General features: G+C 32.5%; 1 protein-coding gene across 6 annotated transcripts; it reads left to right on the forward strand.

Annotated features, from left to right (window-relative positions):
• The first annotated feature begins 1,698 nt into the window (after positions 1–1,698).
• LOC7465630 (uncharacterized) lies at positions 1,699–13,629 on the forward strand. 6 transcript variants are annotated; one of them, XM_002319208.4, is made up of 12 exons: positions 1,699–2,199; positions 2,425–2,493; positions 4,535–5,668; positions 5,958–6,043; positions 6,176–6,270; positions 6,388–6,678; positions 7,672–8,178; positions 8,308–9,061; positions 9,175–9,405; positions 9,498–9,619; positions 10,130–10,521; positions 12,342–13,629. In XM_002319208.4, exons 1-12 carry the CDS (start codon positions 2,128–2,130, stop codon positions 13,347–13,349), a joined length of 4,761 nt encoding a protein of 1,586 aa, XP_002319244.4. In that variant the 5' UTR covers positions 1,699–2,127; the 3' UTR covers positions 13,350–13,629. The 6 variants fall into 6 exon arrangements, with proteins under 6 accessions (XP_002319244.4, XP_024439411.2, XP_024439413.2 ...); XM_024583643.2 differs by having other exon boundaries at positions 7,672–8,169; XM_024583645.2 differs by having other exon boundaries at positions 2,435–2,493.
• Positions 13,630–26,731: the final 13,102 nt, after the last annotated feature.

Genomic DNA, 26,731 nt, shown 5'->3' on the forward strand with positions numbered 1-26,731 from the left:
GGCTTTTCGGGATCAGATCTCAATCTTGATTGTGGGTTGCGTGACCACGAGGTTCACATCAGCTTCTTTAACCATTGAAATTTTCTCTTTGGTATCTCTACATTATTTTACATTCAAGACAATCTTCAATACTCTAATTAATTCAATTCCACATAATTCTACATTTCCCCCAAATTCTACTCAAGAACCCTAACTTAAATTCAAGATTAATACACCAATTCATAATCAAATTCAAATTGGCTTCACATAATAAAGTTTAGGGCTCCTTTCCTCGTGATAAATTAGACTTTGATACTTAACTAGTCGAAAATTTTTGACTCCTTCCTTTTTGCACACCAACCAACACTTACTTTTTCCCTCTCCTCACAATTTTCGATCCCAAATTTATTTAATTTATACATTAATTATCTCATTTTTCTTTTTCCATCTATATTACTTTCAATTTATGTAAAAGTTTATTCCCCAAATTTATAAGGTTGAATATAAGTTTTGCAAAAGTTTATTTTTTTTATCATGTTATTAAATAAATGATAATTTTAAAAAACACAAAGTCAGTTAAGAGTTTTTAAATTTGAATTATTAGATGGAATTTAATAAAAATATCAAATATTTGGCATAACCTCAACATTTTTCTACATTTAAAATCTTTTCGGTCTCCTGCAACATAGCATAGCAAGAGAAGTAAATTGTCAATTCCTTGGGGATTCATTTGGTGTGATTTAAAATATTAGTTTGTTAGGGTAAATAGTTTGATAATGTGTGCTGCTTTTTGTAAATTAAAACTCAAAATTCCAAAATTCTTCATTTTATAATTTATGACTTTTGACTTCTACTTTTTTTTTTCAATCCCAGTTTTTTTTTCTTTTTCTTTGTGGAAAATATAGTAAACAACATAAGCTAAATACAAACAATCCTTAAAAACTGGAACTGTTGACTTGACAGGAAAAAAGAAAAGCAAAATCTACAAAAAGAAAATTCTTTTTAGTCCCTTAAGTTTGATCAAAGTTGTAATGTAATAATTTATATTTAAAAACATAAAATTTAGTCCCTAAACTATTGTTTGTTGCTGTCATTTTAGACTTTCTCTGTGAACTCATCAAATCGACAAGACAGTACAAGTACAAGAAGAAATTGTCTTACTTAGTATTTTTGCAAATTCTTACAAATTGAAGGCCATTTTATATGTGAATTATAATTGAAAAAAAAACATGGATAAAAAAGACATTTCAATTAATAATTTTTTACATCTTATTTGAGATTGTGATAATAGTGACGCTTCAAAGTATTTTTTACTTAAAAATATATTAAAATATTTTTTTTTATTTTTTAAAAATTATTTTTGATATCAATATATTAAAACGATCTAAAAATATAATTTTTTTTATTTTAAACAAAAAAAATTCAAAATTTTTAAAACCATGATATGCATCCTATTTCAAAATCACCGCTTAATTAACATGAAAAGTCAAACATCTTTTTTTGAATCAGAGTGAGTAATGCATTTTAGGGAAAAAACTAAGAGAACGACAATTACAAATTAAGGAGCTGAATATGATTTTTTTTTGTTAAATATATAAAGGACTATATTATAATAGCTTTCAAAATCCAGAAATTAAAACGAAAACTTATTTTTTATGTGGAGAGAGAAAAAAAAGAAGGGGAGAAAATATATGGAGAGAGAAAAATAAAAGAAAAAACTTCAGTCCTCTTGTGTGAGAGATAAAGATAAATAGAACACGGACACAAACAGATGGAGAAGCAATCTAAAGCTTAGAGAGAGAGAGAGAGAGAGAGAGAGAGAGAGCACGCAGAAGTTGATTAAGGATTTTATTAGTATTTATTCAAACCGACCATTTCAATATTTTCTTTCCAGATCATAGAGAGATATTATATATATATATATATATATATAATAATAATAACAAGAATTATAGATAAATAAGTGTATTAATTAGATCCTGTTGTATTATTAGAAATATACTGATTGTTGTAGTTTTCTTCTGTGTGATTGATAAAGTGAGAAGAGAGAAAGGGTAGATTAGATAAGAATTTTTGTGAAACTTGGAGAAAAATAATCTAGGGATTGATGGTGTTGGGTTGTGGTGGATTGTGTCGGTGGAGAAGGGGATGGCAGCCAAGCGAAGAGGAAGGAACGTCCAAGAGTTGTATAACGCGACGGAGATAATTGGGGAACCAAAGGCATGTTATTTTTTTAGGGTTTCGTTTTTTGATTAATTTCTGTTTGGTTATTATTGATCTTGGATTGTTTGGGAAGTCTGCGTTTTGGGCTAGTCAGTGGATTAGGGTTATTTTGGGTGTTTTGTTCTGTTGATTGATTGGTTTTGTATTCAATTTTGTGTTTTTGCTGTATGTTTGGGAATTTTTTTCCCTGATTAAACTGTGGTTTTGACGGTGTTTTTTTAGATCACGTCAGTGTTGAGGGAGGGTCATCGTATGGAAGGGCCATTAGACAAAACTCAGAAGAAGTATATGGTGAGGAGAAAGGGTAATTTACATTCTGTTTGTTTACTATTTTCTTCTCTCCCTTTCCCTTAGGAGTTCTCTCTAATAGCGAGCACCTTCAATTGAATGAATACCTGCATAAATGGATGAAATTGAATATTGCAATCGGGTTTGTCATCTTGGGTTGGTAGCATTTAAGATGTATTGACTCTTTCTTTCATGGAAGTTGATGCAATGGAGTGTTTGGATAATAATCTAGCTATAGATGTTGTCTATATGTTTTGTTGAGATTGGAGTTGTATCGGATAAACACTCTAGACCCAATAGTATGCTGCTCTGTTTTTTTTCATCATCTTCAATGTGGACTAACATTACTATAAACTTTGATGGAGCATAGCTAATCTATCAAATGGTGAATCAAGTTTGAACTCATCCACTATTATGAAGTCCCGTAAAATTGCCATATATTGCTGTTATTCTCAAGTCCTATAAGATTACCATATATTGCTCTTAAATCATAAACTTGCCAATGAACTTGGTCCAATGATGACCACCGTTGCAAAACTAAGGCATGAGAAGTCTTGGGGTTTAGGAGGGAAGACTTGTAATAATATTACTATGTGTGCATTAACTTTATGGTACTAGCTTTACAGTTTTCTATTTTATTTTACTCTGATATCGTTCTTCCATATTCTAATTCATGTCTACATGAAAATGTGTTTACTTGTTGATTCCTTTTATAACCTTCTGAGGTTAGGAGTTATATGCTGCTTAATCTATTTTGTGATTCATTTTTTTCCTGTTACAGTAATTCATCTTTACTATTCTTAGCATTGATAGGAAGTGGATTTCTAAAAGGGGTAATGATCAGCTGCTAATTATATATATATATATATATATATATATATATATTATTGTGTATTGTGTGTGTGTGTGTGGGTGGGTGAGAGAGAGAGAGAGAGAGAGAGAGAGAGAGGCATGCATTTGGCTTGTGTATGCTACATCCCCTCTCCGTGTATTGTAAAAGAGCACTCGGCATTTGATAGGAACTTGCTTACTGTTGTTACTTCACAAGGGTGTAAAAATGAAGCTGTCATGAAAGGAGATATCTCTTTCAAAAGGCAAGTCTTTGTCTTGGTTTTAATTAGGTGCAATATTGGCTTAAGAAATCTTGTGAATTTATATTGTATGGCATATAAACCACCTTTGGTTTCAACCTAAAGACAGTGATGGTTGATGCTCCTTGGCTATTCTAGACTTCGATAATTGAATGCACTCCCTTATTTTTTGTCTATTTGAATAAATGTCCTTGATATGCTTGAAGTTCACAATTCTGGACTCTTTTAGAGGCTAATGGCAGAAGCCTTCTGGTTTGGTTAAGGAGACACCGAGTGAAAATGAAAGGAAATAGTCATTCTTGGACTGGTTGAAGCTTCCTGCAATTACTTTTTTGCTTGCCATTCTTTTGTTTCTCTTGGCTTGTGCTAATTTGAATACAAAACAAGGATTGGACATATATGATTTTTGAGGTAGTATTAATGTGTGGAAAAACTATTCTTCTTCTGTATCTCATGGAACATAGGTGTTCAAAATGTTTCCTGGGGAGGATGAAGCAATAAGACCTTCTGTTAATAAAAGGATTTTGGAAATGTACATTGGATGACTTGTTATATGAAGAAGTCTTTCATTATTAAAGGATTATCCTAATAACGCAAAGGCTTACTACTTAACAAATATAAAATAATTTCATGCCTTAAGTAACATTGTCATAATCCAGTTGGTTTTGTTATATCAGTGAGTAAGATGATCGTTACAGAGCTATCAGCCATGGGCAGCATGCAAGTAAATTAGTTACTGCTTTTACATATGATAAGAAAACCCCAAGAAAAGTGCTTATTAATGCAAACCTTACATAGTCTGGTTTGGTTTTTAAATGTATCATCTGCATGCAAATTTACCATTTGAGGAATAGTTAAGAGTGCCTTTTTGGTTTTCTTCACTAAGAAGGTAAGCATTACACCCCTGATTTTGTTCTTATCTGATTTCTTATTTTCTTCTTAATTTTCATTAGGAACCATCACAGGCTGAAAAAGGATTAGGCAAGCCTTCGATGAGACGGAAGGTTCGTATGAGAGCTGAGTCTGGGACTTGTAACGTGTGCTCCGCTCCTTGTTCATCTTGTATGCATCTTAAGCTAGCCTGTATGGGATCAAAGGGTGATGAGTTTTCTGATGAAACCTGTCGTGTAACTGCATCAAGTCAGTATTCTAATAATGATGGTGATGGTATAGTCTCTTTTAAAAGTAGAGCACGTGACAGCTTACAGCATACCACTAGCGAAGCAAGCAACTTGCTCAGTGTCAGTTCAAGTCATGACTCTCTGTCTGAAAATGCGGAAAGTAAAGCAAACATAAGGTCAACTGATGCTGATGCCTCAGCCGAGTCTCAGATGCTTCCGAAATTGTCCTCTGGTAGAGCTGTTGCCGAGGATCATTTTTCTCCAAAACCACAGTGTCTTTCAGATCAGAAAACTCTCTCAAAGAAGCACGGGGATCCTAAATCTGAAGAGGGCCAAGATGATACCATATCATGTGTTAGTAGAGCTAGTGATGCAAGCAAAGTGGTTAGTTATCCTAAGAAGAATTTAGACAGGGATAATTTATTGCGCAGTTCAGCTTTAGAAGTGGAAGGATCTGGAAAGGCACTAGTTTCTCACAATTCAGGCTCATTGGAGACTCCTTCAAATGATGCTGATGCTGGTAGTAGCTCACCAAAGGTCCAGACTAAGTGCCTTTCCTTGAATGCAAATGGTAAATGTCTCGATGAACATCCATCATTACATGACCATGGAAAACCATTTGAATGCCCAATGGAACAAGTTAACCTGTCATTGTCAAAAGAAGCAGCATCTAATATTGATTGTGGTGGCAACTTGGCTGCACATAACAATGCAGATAACCATGCAAATGGTAAAAGTACCATTAATGCTGAGAGTTCCAAGGTTTCATGTAAAATCTATTCAAAATTAGAACTGGAGGCTGACAAGGATAGTGGAGACCAATCAAATGAGGGTTTTAAAGGTTCTGAGCAAGTTGGACGAGAAGAGAAGTTGAATGATTTGGAGGAGTTAACAGATATGCAGGAGATTCATTTGCAATCTGCATCCATGGACGAGAGTGACGAGTCTGAAATTCTGGAACATGATGTAAGTAATTGTTCTTATACTATTTTATTAAGAAGGATTATACATGCATCAGCTTAAGGTGTGCTTTTTGACAGCTTTAAGAACTTGTTTTTTCATTCTCTTTTCAATTTATACTCTTTGTGTTCTGGTGGCTTTAAAGTATTTTCTCCCATTCATTTTATAATTTTGGAGCTCATACATGTGTGTGTTCCCTTCTCACTGTTGTTTCTATTCTCTGTGATGTGCTCCTTAATTTCTCTCCCTGTGGGTTCCCCTATGCTTTCTGAACTGTTTTGCTTGCCTGAAACAGGTAAAAGTATGTGATATTTGCGGGGATGCAGGTCGAGAGGATTTGCTTGCTATATGTAGTAGGTGCACTGACGGTGCAGAACACACGTAAGAATATACAACCTTTCATCTATATTTTCAGTTGGCAACCCAAATTGGTTATTTTCTTTTTTTCCTTCTTTTATCTTACATTGCATTGTTTCTAGCCCAAGTTTTAACATGGCTATTGCTACTAATCAGCTATTGTATGCGAGACATGCTTCAGAAAGTTCCTGAAGGTGATTGGCTATGTGAAGAATGCAAGTTGGCTGAGGAAACTGAAAATCAAAAGCCAGGTAAAGCTGAAATAGCAGTCCAAATTATCTTTTTTTTTTTTCCAGTGATTTAAAAAATCAGTTCTGGACAATTGTTTTTTCATATTAGCATCTTTACAATATTAATTGAACGTTCAGATGCTGAGGAAAAAAGAATGAATAGTACACAAAGCTCTGGCAAGAGACAGGCAGAAACTATAGAGCTGGTTCCAGTACCCAAAAGGCAGGCTACTGAATCAAGCTTGGCATCACCCAAGTCATGCAGTCCTAGCAGAATAGCTGCATTATCTCGGGATACTTCATTCAAGAGCTTAGATAAGGGAAAAGTAAAGATAGCTCATCAAACTTATTTTGGAAATCGCTTAAGTATTGATATTCGGGAAACTGCTCACCCTTCTCTGAATGGTTCACGTGTTCAAACCCCCAAGGGTAAGAATCAGAGCCTTGTTGGCTCACTTTCCTTTTTGTGGTCATATTCACACCGTACAATGCATAGAGCCAGTTTCAATTTAATTTACACATGTATGGCAAAAATGTTTTTTGCACACTTCACAACTTTCTATTCAATCCACATTTTATGTTTCACCAAACCAACAATAGGTTTAGGTTCCCATTTATGTAGATCTATGTTTCAATTTTAGATCCATTGGACAGCTATAGGCTTGCTATCCAATATAGGTCTTCAATTTGATAATTGTTTATATTTTTTGATGAACATAAATGTTGACATAACTGGAATGCCTATCAAAATCTGGTTGACACGTAATCTATATGGATCAAGAATTAGGATGTGAGTGTTGGTATGAGAAAAACTAGATTACACAAATAAGTCATGAAGTAGTGTAAAAAGAAAGAATATTCTAATGCCTAATGTAATTTAAGGTTGTGGTTGGTGTGGGGTTAAAGATTGGAGGGTTAATTGTCAAGTGATGAAGTAGTAATGGTGTAAAGAAGTGTTTGAAGGGTGAAGTGTTCATGATGTGCGGTAGGTGTAAAAAATGTGTAATGGTGGGGCCCAATAGATTCCAAATCAAAATTTAAATGAATATTTGAAAATTACTAGTAAATAATGTGTATTGGTGCGGCCTAATGATGATGTGAGTGGAAGAGAAGGAAAATGGGTGAAGGGTTCAAGGAATAGAGAGATGCACAAAAAAAATAAAAATAAAAAATTCCCATCTTACAACCCATTCCCTCTGCCCCCACTAAATTAATATATGACCCCCTTATGGGGTTAAATGTTAACCTCTTAAGTTTTCCTCATTTCCTCAATTTTTTTCCAAGCAAGATTAGCCTAAAAACAAACATAATCTAAACCTGATGTCTACAGTTGAATGAAGTCTATGGCTTTGCTCTTTCTAATGTTTCTTACAAACTTGGTCTTATTATGTCAAGAATCAAGACAATTTCCTATTTGTACAGGTACCTTGTTGAAATCCAACTCGTTCAACACCGTAAATTCCAAACCGAAAGTGAAACTTGTCAATGAATTTCCTCAAAAGCACAAGGGGACCAGAGAGAGTTCTCTTGATATGAAGGAGAGGCCTGCTAGAATGATGAGTAAATCTATGTCATTTAAATCTGTGAACTCAGGCCGATCTGTCACGATTGAATCAAAAGGTAAAATGATTTCATCCAAATATTCTCACACTCAAGATGCAAGAGGGTTAAAACAAGTGAAAGACCAGAATGCAATTGATAGAAAAAACTTGTTGAGGCTGGATCGCCCTTTAGGTAGCTCAATGCCAAATAGTGCTGTTTCAACACCTAAGGTTGATCAAAGGATCACTCCTCGTGGTGAAAGTGCCATAGCATCATCCCCAAGCATCAACAGAGAGTTGAAGTCCACACAGTCTGATGGAAAATTGGGTACCTTATCAAGATCAACTAGTGTGGGTCGTAAAAGTGCAGATATCCCAGGTACTTCAGGTATTTCTTGATGGTTAGACTTGACAAAACATAATGTTTCATGTGCCTGTTTGTATTTTGTGATGGACTTATTTTATTTTTTATTTTTAGGTAAAGCGAGCTAAGCTATTTTATTGTTTGCCAATGCAGTTCGAGTTTCATCTACACATGGAATTAGCAGTTCTTCTGTGGAACAAAAATCGAACCAAATTAGCCCTAAAGATGAACCATCGTCCAGTTCCTGGAATGCTGAGAGACAGCTCAATAATGCTAATGAAAATTTGCAAGATGGCTTACCTCAATCACGGGAATCATCAAATCAAGGTGAAAAGGTTAGGGAAAGTTCTGTCAGTCACTTGAGGCCTGCTGGTACCACTGGGTTGAAAATTGTCACTTGTCAAAAGTGCAAGGAAGTCGGTCATGCTACAGAAAATTGCACTGTTGTTAGTCCTATGGCCTCTGGTACTGATTTACCTATTTCTAGAACTGCCAGAGAGGGGATGAGCAAAGGTAGTAAATTGAAAGCTGCAATTGAGGTTGCTATGCTTAAGAGGCCTGGAATATACAGAAAGAAAAAAGAAAGTGATCAATCTGATGGGGTATCCTTGCTAAATGTGGATGCAAGTAGCGAGATTCAAGATCAGTTCTCAGTTTTAAATAAGATGAATGAAGGAACACTTGAAAGGCAAGCAAATCATGGTGCTTCTTCCTCTGAGTTCAGCAAATCAACAAATATTAATAACGTGAAGCAGCTTAATGAGCACTCCACTGATACTGTTTATCCTTCCAAGGTGGGGCAATTGGATTTCATTGCCCCATATTTGGGAAAGCCTGCACATACTTCAGTGGAGAAGTCTGTCCTTATGAAGATGTCTGCCATCCCAGAGCATGAATATATCTGGCAGTAAGTTTATCCTTGCTAATTTGTGTGCGTTGACTTTACATATTCTTCCACATTCTTTCCTGCACATGTTTTAAAAAGTACAATGTAGGTAAGCTTCTGTTATGTGAATACAGGGGGGTGCTTGAAGTGCATAGATCTGAAAAATTTATCGACTTATATGGTGGAATTCAAGCACATCTATCGACTTGTGCATCACCTAAAGTCCATGACATGGTCAACAAGTTTCCCCAGAATATTAACTTGGATGAAGTACCTCGCTTAAGCACATGGCCAAGACAATTCCACATCAGTGGTGCTAAAGAGGAAAATATTGCACTTTACTTCTTTGCCAAGGATTTTGAAAGGTTAATATATGCATGTCTTTTCTGATTGAGTGGTTTTTTCTGCATTTATCTGTCTATGTATTTATTTGGTTTTTAAACTGCTCATATTACAGTTACGAGAACTACAAGGGATTGTTGGACAACATGATTAAAAAGGATCTGGCCCTGAAAGGATCATTTGGTGGTGTTGAATTCTTCATATTCCCATCCACTCAGCTTCCAGAGAACTCCCAGCGTAAGAATATTGGGAAATTGCTTTCTAGACACTGATTCTGTTGCACCGTAATCATGTTGTTATAGGATATGTTTTAGACCTTGAGGTTGATTCACGCTGAATTTCTGTTGGAATGAGATCTTTGTGAGACCTACACTATAAAATATTACTCTATGGATGTTGATGAAGCATCCTATCCCGGTCAGCTTTCTGATTTTCATTTTTGCAATTTAGCTTGCAGCAAAAACATTGCTAATTCTCCATGCATAATAAAGCCTGATTCTGACTTGGCTATATAACTCTAATTCCCTTCCTCCCTTTTGTAGTTGCCTGGTATGATCTTCTTGGTCATTTTCTCTTTTTTTTTGTTATTACTTTAAATCACTCCTTTCTTGTGTTGCTGCTACTCGGTTGTGCTGATTCCTATCTAACATGTTCAACTGCTATTCTGGTAGGAATTTGTGAGGAGCCTGCATGTATGCTTAGAAGTCATGGAATTAAAATAATTTAGTGTGTGATTATTATTTGCAGGTTGGAACATGTTGTATTTCTTGTGGGGAGTGTTCAGGGGAAGGAGATCTGAATCAAATTCATTTAAGAAGTTAGTTATTCCCAGTTTGAATGTGGTGCCCAGGGACAAAGACATTCCTGCTGCAGTCTTGTCTTCACCTGAGAATCTCTGCCCATCTGAATGTATTGTTAAAGAAACATCTGCATGTGACAGTTCTTGTGATGTGCCTCTTACATCAAATGCTCCTGAAAAGCCATGTGTGTCCTTAAACAGGAATTCTGATAACAAAGTATTTAATTCACAAACGATCCAAGAGAGTCAAGATGGGAAGCTTGACTCCAAATCCGTGCCAAAGATTCCAGGAAGCAATACCCCATGGTGCCCAGAAGTTAGACGCAGCAGTTCTTCCCTGGTAATTTTTTTGCCTCGCACACGACAAACAAGAAAACACTTATATGGTTGATATTACATCTTGGTTTTATCCATGTTGGAGTCTGGGTGGAATGATGACTATTGTGTCTAGTGGCTAACACACTATAATCCTGACAATAAACATATGATGCTTCACAACCCTGACTTCCTCTATTCCCAAAAGGGAGAGTGAGTGAGAAAGAGAGAGACAGATTAATTTTTGAATTTTCTACTCATTTTTTAACTTGACATTAGCCATCACTGATCAGCAATTTAGCAGTCACATGAATTTCTCAAGTTTTTCTTGCCTTGTGACTTTTCCATATATTCAAAAATAAGTGGCAGCAGCATTCTGGTTTCTATTATCACCTTGATCCAATCAGAACATTTTGTATGCATGCTACTTCAGAAAGGTGGCATGCATGCCTTACTTGAATGTGACTTTGAGATTTGTGATTCGTTGTAATTCTATAAAGCATTTTGTTCTAAATTACCTTTTATTTTCTATTTCTAAACTATGCCTTTTCCTGTATCTAATAACATTATATTTTTGAAGTACATATTTTCTTTTCTAAAAAGCCTTGTTTGTGACCCTAGATATTTAAAATCCAGATGGGTTTAGCTTTGTAGAGGTCATTTTTCCGATGCCTTATTATTGGAAGTTTTTGTGTAAAAGGTAAATTTCATGTTAGTTTGAATTATTTTTCCTGGTGGCGTGCATATAAATGATTTTGTTATGGAATGTGTTTATATTGCCCAAGGACCAAATATTTTGTGCTCCTGAAAATAGCTTCCCACGACCTCATACAATATTACCAAGATCTCCCCAAAGAATTCCATGACCTCTCATATATGTTTTTATTGAAATCTCAACATTGTCTTTGTAGTCGGTGTCTGCATGAATCATAAGCAGATCTATTAATGCTCAAATCATTTGTCAACTCCAGCACTAATGGAACCTTTTGAATACTGCAATACTTCCTGGCTTATGCTTCTTGATCTGATGCTAGTTTAGTGAGAGATTTTGAATGTGGGCTTCTTGTAGGGGACGTTTTTGCAGTTTGACTGACATGGTCAAATTCCATGTAAAATTCTTGTTTCATGTGTGCTTGTTTTGTTTATGTTTATTGTGTGTGGCTTTTATATATTTCTTGCTCTTCAAGGTCCTTGTTTTATCTCCCTAGAAAGGAGAAGAAAGAAAACTTAAAGTCAAAGATTGTGAATTAACTTTAGTGGGGTTCGAGCACTTCTGAAATGTTGGGCAAAAAATGATCTTAAGATTGCCCATTTCACCATTCTTGCCTTTAGGAAACAGTGGAGCCAGAAAAACTTTCGCAAAAAAGAGAGTGTATTTTTCAGTTTTCTAGAAGACAGAATATTGTGAAAACGTGTTTGCTATTTGCCTTTTTCTTGGAAACACCTGTTTTTTAATTTCACTTCTAAAAGTTGCCCTTCAAATTCCACTTTAGAAAGAAGAGCCTTGTTTAGTTCCCCTTTATTTAAACCCAGTTATTTATTATTTTGAAGACAATCCTAGTGAGGCCCTTGTTTCTATATTTGAAACTATGTACTGAGTTAGTAAACACCTTTTCTCAGTTTTCTATTTAGGAATGATTTTAGAATAAAGATGTATGCTGGGGAAAAATCTGAAAATTGCTATCTAAAAGTGAACACAACTCCCAAGTCTCTGGAAATTGTTCCAAATTGTTTACTTCTATTTTTCGTTGTTGTTCTTTCTGCATATTGGTTTCGTTGAGCTTGTTTTATACTTCTTTTCGCCTTCCTTTACAATTCAATCAATGCTGACCCTTCTTTTCACAGGAAGAAGTTGGTCATCCTGAGTGCAGTATGGATGTGGAGTTTAAATCTTGTGCTGAGGTAACTGGAACTAATTCTAGCTCTGATGTGGTGGAGATACAAATGCATGAAGGTACTTCATGTTTTGGAGAAGGTATGCCATCTCTCAAGATTTTTGGTGTTGGTAGTCAAGATTCAGGTGGCAGGACGACTTTTGGTGAGGAAAAAATAGTTGATAGAACATACTGTGATAGAAATAATGTTAAAGTTGAAACGGACTTGAATGAAGAGAATGTGAATCTGGATGTGGAGGCTTCTTCAGAGAAAACCCCAAGGAAACGACCATATATTGATCTGTCAGAGACTGCACCACTGACTTCGAGTAGCGTGACTCATAAAGCTCTGTGGAATAAGGCAGATAATAACAAGTTAGTAGATGGAGAGAGTATTAGGAAGAAGCTCAAGACGGGTTTCAGGGAACTATATGGGGGTAGTGGTTCAAGAGATGGAAATTCTTTGAGTGGTAGTTTTACTTCTCAGACATGTGATTTGGGTTCCAGCTCCTCAATTGAGGAGAAGAGCTATGACAAAGCATCTGATGAAAAAGTTATCTTGGAGGACCTAGGAACTAGTGAAAGGTTCTTCTTTCCTGTGGATTCACATCGTGTCAAGGATATTTGGTTGCCTGGTAACTCCATGCCCTGGAACTCATCAAATGATGAGGATAAAGTTCATGATGGGATTCCAAATCTCGAGCTTGCCTTGGGGGCTGAGACAAAATCCCCTAATAAGGGAATCCTGCCTTTCTTCGGATTGGTAGAGAAAAATGATAACCAGAACAAGCCCCCAGACAAGGTGTTGAATAAGGAAGAAGACGATGGCGTCTCTGCTTCCCTCTCCCTTTCCCTCTCATTCCCATTTCCAGACAAGGAACAAACTGTTAAACCTGTTTCAAAAACAGAGCAGCTTGTGCCTGAAAGGCGTCATGTGAATACTTCACTGCTCCTTTTTGGGGACCTTTCAGATAAATAGAGCTATGGCGACTCGCCATATGTATAGTGCCCTGCATGGATGTGGTGAATGTGTCCAATCACACACTCGAAGGTCTTCCGTGGGCTTTATAGGGAAATCAATTCCATCTGTTCATAAACCCACACAGGAGTTACTAATAATTTTTCCTCTTTACTTTTCTGTTAGCTCTTGTCTGGAGTGCAGAGTCACGGCTGTTTTGTATATAAAGAGATTTTTAAGCCGGCACAGTTTTAAAAATGCCATGAGATATTTGCAACCTCATGATTTTTCTGACTTACTAGATATTTTTTGCCTTCTTATTTGCTTCTTGGTATTGGTGCAGTTGTCATAATGAACTGTTTGTTGCCAGGAAAATGGTATTAAAAGATGATGCATGTTGGCTTGAGGGCAGCAGGGATAAGGTAGATCCTCTCTTTCTATTCGCTTTAATAGATAATAAGCCGTCAAGGCTGATGACTGACTGGAGGAGCGCTGGGTGTATTTCATAGAATGCATCTCGTAATTGCTGGGCTGCGTTAGAGTTCTCTAACGAGTCGGTACCATCAGTTACGTGGTGGATCGATGTGAAATCAGGCTCCTGCAATGATATAAATTCCTTCAAATTGTTTCATTTGTGTTGGTGTGTGCGTACATGGTACAATGATGAACTGCTCTGAGAGTGTCGCAACTTGGCGGCGAAGCAACTGTCAACTTCCATGTGGAAGCTCACCGGGAAAAGGCTTTGCATAGCAATCCCATACGTGGATGCTTGAATCTAGATTGCTTCAAGGGAGTCTACTTGGCCTGGTACTGCTGGATATGGAATTTGATCCATCGCTATTGAATATTGCAAAACTTGAAGCCAACGCTCCGAACGTGTCTCTCTCGACAGAGTTCGTTGTTAATGCTCGGGCTACTCGATCCGTCTTCTATTCCATTGAAGGTATTGATGTTTATTACAGCAATGTACAGGCTTATGATTAACGATTCATCGCAAATCAAAAGCCTCGGGTGTCCTTGAAAAAAAGAAGAGAAGGGGATGTTATATTGTCAAAATGGTTTCTACGTCTTTCAATGTAGGATCTTTTCAAGTATTAACATAATTATATCTTACCATCACTCTCCTAACAGTCTTTCTATAAACTAAGAAGGTAACTCTGTACAACCAATCGTCCATCATTCAATCTATTAAGCTCTCTAAATCAAAATCAAATAATTGCATATCATTCAATCTTTTTAAATCAAGATATTACAACTAACATCCCTTCTTAAATTGATGTTGGTGGATAACAAAATCATCATTTTGTCAATCTATCATGAATTGATGTCAATAATGAGATAAAGTTTTGGTAAACACATTAGCTATCTATAATTCAATGGAAATGTAAGAGAGATTAATTATATGTTGGTCAAATGCTCACAAATAGAATGACAATCTAGTTTAATGTGCCTAATGTGCTCATGAAAGACTAGATTGGTAGCAATTTGAATGGCATTCGGGTTATCAGTATGAAGAGAAGTAAGAGTAAGCTAAGAAATACTAAGCTCACTTAACAAATCCCAAAACAAAACAATCTCAGAGCATATGGATGACATAGTATGATACTTAAACTTGGTGAGGATTTAGAAACTCGATCCTTCTTACTTTTCAAAAAAAAAAAGAGCTACCAAGAAATATGCACCAACCTGTAACTAAATAATAAATATTAGGACAACCAAACTAATCTATATCACTAGAACCTTTCAACTGTAAAGAAGTCCTGATAGAAAAGAATAATCATGACTAGAAGTATCATTGAGATAACAAAAAATACATCATACAATAACCAAGTGAGAATGGTAAGGAGCTCACATACACTAACTTGCTGCATAACAAAACAAATATCAGGCTGAGTAATTGTTAAATAATTCAAACTTCTTACCAACTACCAACACGACGAGGGATTAGATAATAACTCGTCATCATATTGCTATAGCTTCAAGTTGACCTCTGTTGGTGTAATGACTAAGTTGCTAGTCTTCTGGACTAAAAATCAGCTAAGGTGAGAAGCTCCTAAGTATACTTGTGCTTATGCAAAAGTGTGTTAGTCAGACAATAATGTACCTTAAGGCCAAGAAAATATTGCAGGGTACAAATTCTTTCATATGAAATAAAGTCTTAAGATGCGCATATAGTTACTTAATCAACTAAGAATCAAACCCTATAATAACAATATCATCCATATATACAACAAGTACAATAACCTAGTAGTAATTATTCAGAGAAAGAGAGATGAGTCAAACTGACTCTGAATAAAATTAAAATCAAGAAGAGTATAACAAAACTTCTCAAACTAGGCAAGTAGTGCCTACTTCTCAATCATATAGAGATCACTTTAAAGGACAAACCTTAGAAGAGGAGTGAGTGAATATAGAAATTCGTTCCTCACATCCATATATGGGATTGGCCACCCTTTTGAGGCAGTAAAACTATAATAGTGAAAACTATAATAGTGCAAACAATAGTCATCTTTGCCATAGGTGCAAACATTTACTCATAATCAAGCACATACTCTTATTGACTCCGAAGAGCCACTAAATAGACTTTATACCTCACAATATAACCATTAGACCATAGCTTTATAGTATAAACCTATTTTTCAACCAAGAAGTTTGATTCCATCAAGACAATAAACAATGTCCTAGGTGTGATTGTATTGAGAACTTAGAGCTCTTATTTTATAGCTTTCTTCCAATATGCTTGAGTAACAGTTTGTGAGTCAGACTTAGGTACAATAGTAGTATTAAGAGTGACTTGGAAAACTGTATAAGAGAACCTATCCCTATCTGAAGGACATGAAATCTGAGATGATTGATGAGGTTCAACCAGGACAATTTAGGGCTAAGTCAGGCAATAGGGCTGATAGACAATGTCTTCGATATATAATTCTTAGCTTAAAATGTTTATTTAAACTTGATAAATCATCAAAATTAGGAAGAGTAATTAAATAGGAATTATGAGAAGTAGAAGACTAAAAGAAATATTGATTTAAAAAAAAAGACCGTATTTTGAGAAATATGGAGTTTATTAACATCCAAATCATAATACACAAATCTTTTATAAACATTATTATATTCTAGAAAAGTACACCTTACATATAGAGTAGTAAGATTGTATTGTTTGATGGATGGTAAGAGAACAAAACAAATGCAACCAAAGATAAAAAGAGTTACACCTAGGAATAGTACCAAATAAGCAAAATATAGAGAATCAAAATCGAGAACTTAAGAGGGTAGATAATTAATCAAATGAAAGCCATAGATAATGCTTATATCCAAAATCTAGGTGGTACAAAAGAGTCAATTAAAATGATATAAACACTATCTAAAAGGTGATTATTCTTACGATCTGCAAACCATATTAGACATAATGGTTTCTGAAATTATAGAAATTACTTTCATTTTGAAAACCCTAGGACCATTATTAGATATACCTAATATATTAACAAGCATTTGACAATTAAATTCATGGCTTTATCTTGAAGACTACTTGATATCACCTCAAAAATATAATCAATTGAATGCATTTTGGTGAAATCTTAAGAGAAAATCTGGGGGTTAGGGTCTTTGAGTGTTTTTACTCTCGGCTTGAATAGTGATAGTCATATTTATGCTGCCGAGCAACTGGTCAATTGGTTGCTATAGGTTAAGTTCAACTGGTTGGCCGGTTGAAACCTAATTTGGGAATTTCTTAAATTTCTCTTTTGATCCTTTCTTTGCACTTAAAATGGAGCTTTTCCATATAAAAACTATGTCCATAAAGTAAAGAAATTAAGGGGATAAAAATCAAAATTTAGGCAATCGCTTCGCTACCAATGCCCTGACTTAACCGATTAGCTGTTTGATCTAGTTATATGAACCAGCCGATCAATTCACACAAAAATCAGAATTTTTCAAACTTTTTTCTCAAAATATATTTTATGAGTCGAAGTTGATCAGTTTGTCCAAGTTTTAAACTAAAAAATAGTCTCCAATGAAAAACTTAAAAAGTTATTGTTCACATAGTAACTATCCTTTGTTTTTCAGTATCAACCATTCGGCCAGTTGAATTGACCATTATGATTTGGTTGATTGGTTTGTCTTAGACTTGGATAAACATCAAAATTTGCAACAAAATAGATTTTTCATGGTATTCAAGCTTAGCAGATATACATTTTATCACTTAAATATGTCAAACTTATTTCCATTAATGTATACACAAAATCAATACTTCAAATATCTTTAGCATGAATAAAGCAAAAATTTCTTCTAGTTGGTGTTCAATGCCTATAAACTCAAGTACGATATCTCTTTTTACAATATGATCCTTTAGGAAGTGATGTCTCAGTTCTATATGCTTTGTACGAGAGTGTTGAATAGGGTTCTTAGAAAGACTAATTGCACTAGTGTTATCATATTTTATGGGTATATGATCAAATTTAAGTCCATAGTCCTCTAAGGTTTGTTTCATCCATAAAATGTGAACACAACTACTACCCGTTGCTATATATTCTGCATTGGTCGTTGATAAGGCTACAAAGTTTTGTTTCTTACTATCCCAAGATACTAGTGAGGATCCTAAGAAATGACATGTTCCACTAGTATACTCTTTCTATCAATTTTACATCTAAAAAGTCTGCATCCTAATAGCTTATAAAGCTCAACTCGTTTCCTTTCGGATACCACAACCCTAAATACATAGTACTATGCAAATAATGAAAAACACGTTTTATGGAACTAACATACGATTTTTTAGGGCAAGCTTGAAAACGTGCACATAGACATACATAAAACATAATATTGAGTCCACTAGCAAGTAAGTATAAGAGTGATACAATCATACCTCAATATTTGAGAAATAAATGCAAAGTGATCACTAATATTTCTAAGTGAATCTCTGGTCTTTGTCCCTTCAAAAGAATTACCAAAAATTAATTCGGGAGAGTGAGAGCTTATATAACTTAGCTTATTTGGGGGCACAAAGAAGTTAAATACCATTAATAATTGATTGTTATCTAGTGAGTTATAGATATATTATAACTTCAATTGTATTATCCACTTTAGTAATAGAGTTTGTTGTGAAAACAAAATTATTCTTGTAAAGCTTTGAGACTTAGGTAAAAACTCCTGGTATTGGTGAAAGAATTTCACCAGGGAAAAAATCTTGAAGAGGGCATATCTTCAAGTGGAAAAAATCTTGAAGAATAGGTTTCTTCAAGTGGTGTAAAAAGCTTGGTGTGGATTCATCAAGTAGCTATTGTACTCTTAAACTTGGACTAGTGAAGAAATACAATACTCAAGTACAATTTGATACCTGAGGTGTGGATGAGGTCTGCCAAACCACATTAAAATCAAGTTTGCGAATTCTCTCTTTTATTTCTTTACTTTAAGTACTTTAATTATATTGTTGATTATTATGTTTACTTGAAGTAATTTGCATTCTTTTTTTAATTTAGTGATACACCTAATTCACCCCCCTCTGAGGTGTTAAATTGCCTTAATCCTAGAATAACAATTGGTATCAAAGCTTAGTTCTCATATATAAAGTTTGCTTAGACTTTGAGTAGAATGACAAGCACTAGCTATAATCTCTAAAATGAAGGATCATCCACATCCAGGTCACCTTTTTTTTTTATATATATATAGTAATGATTATGCATATTGAAAAGCTAGAATGATAATCTATCTTCAATCTATCGATTTTGATCTGTGGCTATCTGTAGAGAATTGACCTCATAAACCTATTAAAATTGAAAATGATATCGAGTTTCCTAAAACTAGAAGTGAATGTACAAAAAATGATAAAAAAAGGGTTACTTTCTATGGATATTAAAGCTATGAACACTCTATAGAAAAGTAGAAGTGAACTCAATAGAATTATATCATGTAAAAATGCTAAAGATATATGGCATGCTTTAGAAGTAACTTATAAAGGAACTGACCAAGTTAAAGAGTCTAAAATTAACATGTTAGCTAACCAATATGAATTGTTTAAAATGTTTACTAGAATGACTACCATAACTAATAGTTTGGGTGAACTTGGTAGAACATATACTAATGCAAAAATTATGAGCAAAACTCTTAAGTCTCTACTAAAAACTTGGGAAGCAAAGATGACAACAACTCGAGAAGTCAAATATCTCATCAAACCTCCATTAAAAGACCTCATTGGTTTTTTGATGTCCAATGAGATTACTATGGAGAAACAAGAACAAGAAAAAAAGCCAAAGAAATATTGCATTCAAAATCGTTCATCACATTGAAAATGATAATGATGATGATGATGATGATGACACTGAAGAGGACATTACTTTAATTACAAAGCAATTACGAAGTACTTCTTTTTATCATCCTCTAGATGCTTAACCATACTCTATTAAATTGCCACCATCCTCTACTACTAATCAAACTTCATTGCCATTAAAAAAAAAAGAGCCACTATTTTCTAATGTCACACCTCCTATGCCTTTAGAGATGAAGCCTCCGAGAATATATGTCTTTCATATTGAAGGCTGATATAGACCTATAGAGGCCACCTTTACAAGGGTAGATGCCATGCAAAGAGAAATTCCTTCATTCTCAGAGGAGAGTAGTAAAAAATATGGTGAAATAAATGATAGTACTAGAGATATTGTCTCTAATACTATAGAAATCCCTTTACTTATTAAAACACTAAGTGATCTTATTCATTTGTTACTATGGTATGAAATGGACATGGATCACAATTGAATTGAGAGTGTCAAAGAAAAAGAACTTATATAGATTGTTGATTCTCAACCTATTAATCAAACACCAAAAACTAATATTCCTAAGTAACTCACAAAGAGTGAAACCTCTTATTTTATCATTACTGCAAGAGTCTAATGGAATGAAAACCTTGTGCCTTGTACTTTTGATGAATAAGTTGATCCATTAGATCAACCATTCATGACCACTATTTCTTTAAGATAGTGTCAAAGTTTTTATTACCAATTTAATTCAAAATCTTCTTTCATATCGATTCTAATATATATTTTTCTTAATTTTATTCATGAACTTTGGATTATCTTCTCTATCAAATGTTTACCCCTTCAATAATGTTAATGATTAAATTTTTGTGGGTCAACTTTTATTGTTTGATCAATCAAGAGACAATCATCAAAATCATTTAGGAGCAAATCATCTATAGGTTTATACTCCTAAAAACAATCATAATTGATTATAGAATAATGTTAACAAAGAAAGATGTGAAAAAAAAACATATAAGAGTAAGGATTAAAGAATATCTTCAACCTATTTAATGAAGTAGTTTATAGTTATAAGGATACAAACATCCTTTTTTAAAGAAGGTAGGTGTATTTTACTTATAATTTTCATTACCCAACCTCTAATTGGCTATGGTTTATCCACTGTATTGAGTTCATGTAATAGTCATGTTGGATTGGAACACTAACATTCTTGATATCCTTATACATAACTAATACAATCCTTGATTAGTCTTGACTAATAAAAGTCTGGTTCATGATAAACTATCTTATCTTAATTTTAGATGGATAGGCTCTATAGATTCCTCTATAAACCTTAGACATGACTAACAAAGCTTTTTTCTTTTTTATCCTAAACACTTAATCAAGACTTTAGTTTTATGTCTCATTTAAAATAAATTTGTTAACAGGAAATAATTAGTCGCTTTCAGTCTAAAAGACATTAATATTTTTTTTTAAGGGTGTTGTATTTTTTAAAAAACATTTCCCCTCTCTAATCATTTTATGGATCAAAGACATTAATATTGTTAAGGCCTTTTGTTTGTACCTGGAAAGAAATTTTAGCAACTGTTCTATTGCTAATTTCTTATGCATTTTGACCATAAAATCTATGTTGCTCAGGTAGTTATTACATTTCTATTGGATATCAACAATAGATGATTGATCAACAATCCTTATAAGGAAAATGTCATGATAATCAAAATGTCATTTTATATCTTGATCCATGTTGAGCCAAGTCATTGACTTATGTGTTATTTCTTGTCATTGGGAAAACAAAAATAAGATCATAAATTTTTTTGATAAGGTTTGTTGCTACTTCATAGTATAGAGTTAGCGTAGGATGTTCACACTTGTATTCACTAGCTAACCAGTTGATAATAAGTAACATATCTTTTGTTATTGTAACTAATTTTGTTCCTAACTCTAGGAGTATTTCTAGGCCTACGATGGCCTTGTATTCAGCTTGATTATTAATGCTAGGAAATTCAAGCCAAAATGATAAAGTCACTCTATGGCTACTAGGGATATTACCACTCATGTATCAACCTTGTTATTTGTTTATGAACCTTCAAATTGTAATTACCATGAAAAAAGTTTTACCATGATGATGTTGATGTCTTGTTCTATCTCATGATCGATGTTGATGCGTAGGTGACCAACTAAGAAGTCAACCAAATCTTGGCCTTTAATTGTTTGTTATGTGACAAATCTTTGCAAGTGAACAAAATCACTAGTAGTAAAGTTTTCATAAAGAAAAGAGTGTCTAACCCACAATGACAAATTATGCTATTGAGTATTGAAATTTACTAAATTAATTACTATTTAGAAATAAAACTAAAGTTTTATAGAGATGACCACCTAAATTAAACTAAAGTATTTGACACAAGTAGATAAAAAGAAAAAAGAATAAAACCATAGGTTATAGAGATAATAAAACAAATAAATCTAAAGCTTTTGGTTTCACCTAGTTAATCTTGCACAATATATTATTTCTTATTATAAAATTCTAAATTTTCATGTTGATGATTAAAAAAATCTCTTAATTATTCAATGTTTTATCTCAAACAACATTAAAAATATCTCCTCCTAAGAATTCAACCTATCTCTATCTAAACTTAATTATTTGAAAATTCATTAAGTTCTTTGAATTTTTCTTAATCTAAAACCACACTAATATAGGTAAAGTATCTTTACCTTTCTCTCAACTAATAGTGTTTAGTCTTGAAAGCTTCTAATCATAAATTATCTCCCAGTCTCATTATGATTTATTAGGTCAAATAATAATTGGCTAGAAAATCATAAGTAATAAGATCAAGGATAAACACTAAATATATATAAAAAAAAACTTGAAATATAAATTTTGTAATCAAATCTAGACTACATCAAAGCCCTGGAAAAATAAAATTCAATTTATAATGAATATGAAATAAACTATGTTCTTATTGGAAACTATTAAAGGAAAACTAAAGAGAATAATAAAAGAAACTATTTTGCTAGGAATCGGTTGAAGAAGCATTTCATTACAATGTTTAGTTTCTTCTGGTTCTCTCATTCTCTTTTAATGGTAAAAATAACCCCTTCCTTTTTTTAGCTCTGTTGATAGTCTCTTCCCTTGATCTTCTCTCTTTCTTTGGTTTAAATGTTTTTTTTCTTGATTTGCTTTTCAAAAGTAGCAAATTCTAATTTATTTTATACATTATATCAACTTATTTTGAGAAAGTAATAAACATAAAAGTGTGTGTGTATGTGTGTGTGTATTCCCCTTATATTTCTTTTAATACCAAGATCACTTAATTTGGATGTTTGTATAGGAAGTTGTAGTTTAGTTACCGAGACTTGCTTTTAAAAATTATGGTAAGGAAATTTCATTATTTTTACAATAAAATTTCATTTGTCTTTTTTTTCTTCACCAAAACATGTACACAACCTCTTCAAGGTGAATTTATTCATTTAATTGCATTCTAAATGGGCTTCCTCAGTACCATGAGTCTCAATCAAATTATGTATAATGTTTAGCTAAAATTCAAAGATTAAATGTTGAATTTCCACTCCAAAGTCCAGGATTTCAAGAATTCACTTCTTCTTACATATAAATAAAAACTATATAAAATAGAAATATATAAGATAAACTAGCTTAAATTAAAAGCAAGAGTAAGTAAAAATCATTTAAAAACCAAGCTCATCAAATACCTCTACTTCTTATTTGTCCTTAAACAAGAAGAAAGAGAAAAACAAATAAAAATGAGATTTGGTTTAATTTATAAAATTTGTTGCCTCAAAGATTTTATAAAGTTTATAATCCAAAGGAATCATTCAATATCACACAAGTTCAAAAGTTAATTCAAAACTAAACTTCACCTAATTATTAATTCTCTAATTCGTGCATATGACAATGTCATTCTCACTTCATTGTTAGCTCTCGAGATGATTTTTATGTAAACAAGTAAAATGTGAAATAGATATCTAATTAAAACATTGATATTTTAAATTTTAGAGGCTTGCTTTTAAAATCACTCTCCACTAACATAAAACACAAATATTACTAAGGATCAATAGATCTTTATTAGACTTGTGATGCAAGACTAAGATGAGGGCAACGAAAAAAGGATAGGATTCTAACAAAGCAAAAGAACTAAATTTTTTAACACAAATAGAATATACTCATTTCTAACACATACATGACTTCTCCATCATTTGAATCTTAAAATACATCTATCTTTATCATGCTTCCAAAGATTCAGGCTCAAACAAAACAAAAATCTCAAATAATAGTAAAGAGGAAGAATCCTCCCATTATCAGTCTTGTAATTTTTTGTTACACTATTTTTAGCTTTACACCTCTCTTTCCCTCTCCCATCAAAAAGGCATATCATGTAAAATATCAAACAATGATCACAATGTTTTTTTTTTTTTTTGCTTTTTTTTACTTGTAGACTTTCTACCTCTCACATATTACATACTTTTCTAAAAATGAAATTATGTGAACTTAGTTCTCTTGAAGGGTAAGAAGATTAGTGTTTAAGATAAAATTTGGTAAGAAATATGTTGTTAAAAAATAATTATAAGGCTAAAACATAATTAAACAAAGCTTAAAGGGGGTGACTGGGGATAAAGATAATAAATAGGCAAACTTGAAAGGCTCAATCGATTCAAAAAATACTTAAATTATTTTCCATGTAATACTTTATCTAGGACTTCATCTCGAGTGTCATCAAACAAGTCCTAGAGTTTGTTGAGATAAAAATTTATAGTATTCATATAAAATTTCTTTAGGTATGCAAAACAATTGATGATCATAATAATTTGAGATTTATTAGGGGGATAAATTAGGAATCAATCATGAATCGAAAGAATCAACCAAGCTAAAAGAGATTTTAATCGACTAGGAGTATTGAAGGAGCAAACGACCAAATGATCAGAAGTCAAGATTAACCACAAGAAAACGATTGATAAATAGAGTTGAAACAAGCACATAAAACTAAAAGATATAGTTATATTCATAGCATGAGTACTTAATAGAATAACTAATCAAAAGTCAGATTAGCCTAGGATTTAAGAGAATATTATAGTTTGTATTAAAATTTAATAAACCTTTTTATCTAATAATATCATTATCAGTACAAGATTATGATTACTTATTTACTTATTTTACAAACTTTGTAACAATATAAATTGGGTCCTATACTATTATAAGTGATGGTCATTCCCATATATTCAATTTCTACAATTCAATTTATTTTTCATTTTTCCCAAAAAGTTTTTATTGCTTTCTTGATTGCTTTTGTTTATGGTTTTTCTTTATCTTTCCTGTATTTAAATTCTAGCAATTTATTTTCTTACATTCTTGTTCTTTTCTACATGGTGGTGTTTCCTAGAATATACATTCCTTTTTTAAGGATTGAGATCTAGAATCTCACTTCTTGTTTGATAGAAGTAGTTGTCGTCTTATTATAAATTAAATCCTAAGTAAAATTAATTGGAAACACTAATATTATAGCATACCTCAATACTAATATGAAATTCTCAACCCGACTTGGATAAAAAATAAAAAATATAAATATAAATGATTGAAATACTAAAAACAATAAATCAATCTTGTTTTTCTATTATTTTCCTAATTATACACCACTTTAAACTATAATAAATATAGAAAAGCTTTTTAAATCACTCATAATCTATATAGTAACTTAGTGACACTTTATTAACCATAAAAAATCTAAAATGCTTAAAACTCTAATAATATACTACCTCACTAGATATTATTTCAATTTCTTTTTATATACTTATAGATAAAGTAATGGAAATTTTCAATGATTATTATTTTTTAGAGTTCCCATTCTAACCAATTAACAATTAAATACTAAAAAATAATTCAATTTTATGTTACTTATTTTTTAAAAAAAATTCAAAATTAAGGGGTTTAATTATAACTTATCAAAATTTACATGAAATTATTGATATTTTAATATAATAACTATTCATAATTATTCATTTATATAACTCAAAAGATATATTAAAAATTAAAAAGCATAATTAATACATGTAAAAAAATTAGTATTTTTACGCATCACATTCAATCAACCAATCAAGAATATTGTAATTTTTCCCTCGATCAACTCTTTTATACCTCGAGTCTAGTCATAGTGTTATCAATAATAAAAGAATTACCCACACGTGTTAGCACAAGTGATAAAGGATTTGACTTTAGATATAGGAATGTCTCGAGTTCAAGTTCTTTTTTTGGATGGATTATATGTAAATAAATTCTTGTGAAACATAAAACATAGACCATTTCTTAATAATAATAATAAAAAAAAAAGATGAGAGAAGCAAATGGAAACAAAACAAAAAAAAGAAAATGAGTATAAAAACATAGAATTCTATGGAAAATCAATCACAAGAGATTTTAAATTAAAATTCTATAACTCAACTTATCTTTTTAAGTAATTTATCTTTTTAAAAGATTTACAATTCTTTAAATAAATTTAAAAACTATCCTAAACAAATAAGAAAATCCAAAAATAATAAAATTCCTAAATAAAGTGAAAAAATAAAATTATTAAGTATGTTATTTAATTTCCTAAACTAACTAGAAAAAATAAAATAATATTTTCTTATAAAATCTCTTTACATCATTAAGCTCTTGATCATCAAAGGATTAAGGTGATTTATAAGATAGTATTTGATATTAGAGTAATAATTACTTTTCAAAATATTTTTTATTTAAAAATATATTAAAATTTATTTTTAATATTAATACATTAAAATAATTTAAAAATATAAATTATTATTATTATTTTGAAAAGAAGGCCCTCTCAGCATAAACAAAGGTGGCGCGTGTGCAATAAGATTTGATATTAGATGGAAGTTAGGTGGAGGCGGATAACCCAATGCCATATGCGCTTTGGGCTCAACTGCAGACCTGCCTTTACTATATGGATGGTTTGGTTTTGAAACTCATCACATCTTTACTTCACAATACTGCCCAACTCTATAAAACCAGCGATGATGGTATGAAATGTTTAGAGATTGTTCGGAACGTGGTTTAAATTATATATTTAAAAATTTTATTTTTTTTTAAATAATTTTTTTTATGTTTTCATATTATTTTAATGTGCTGATATCAAAAATAATTTTAAA

Source organism: Populus trichocarpa, chromosome 13, assembly GCF_000002775.5.
Source record: "Populus trichocarpa isolate Nisqually-1 chromosome 13, P.trichocarpa_v4.1, whole genome shotgun sequence".
In the NCBI taxonomy this organism is placed as follows: Eukaryota; Viridiplantae; Streptophyta; class Magnoliopsida; order Malpighiales; family Salicaceae; genus Populus; species Populus trichocarpa.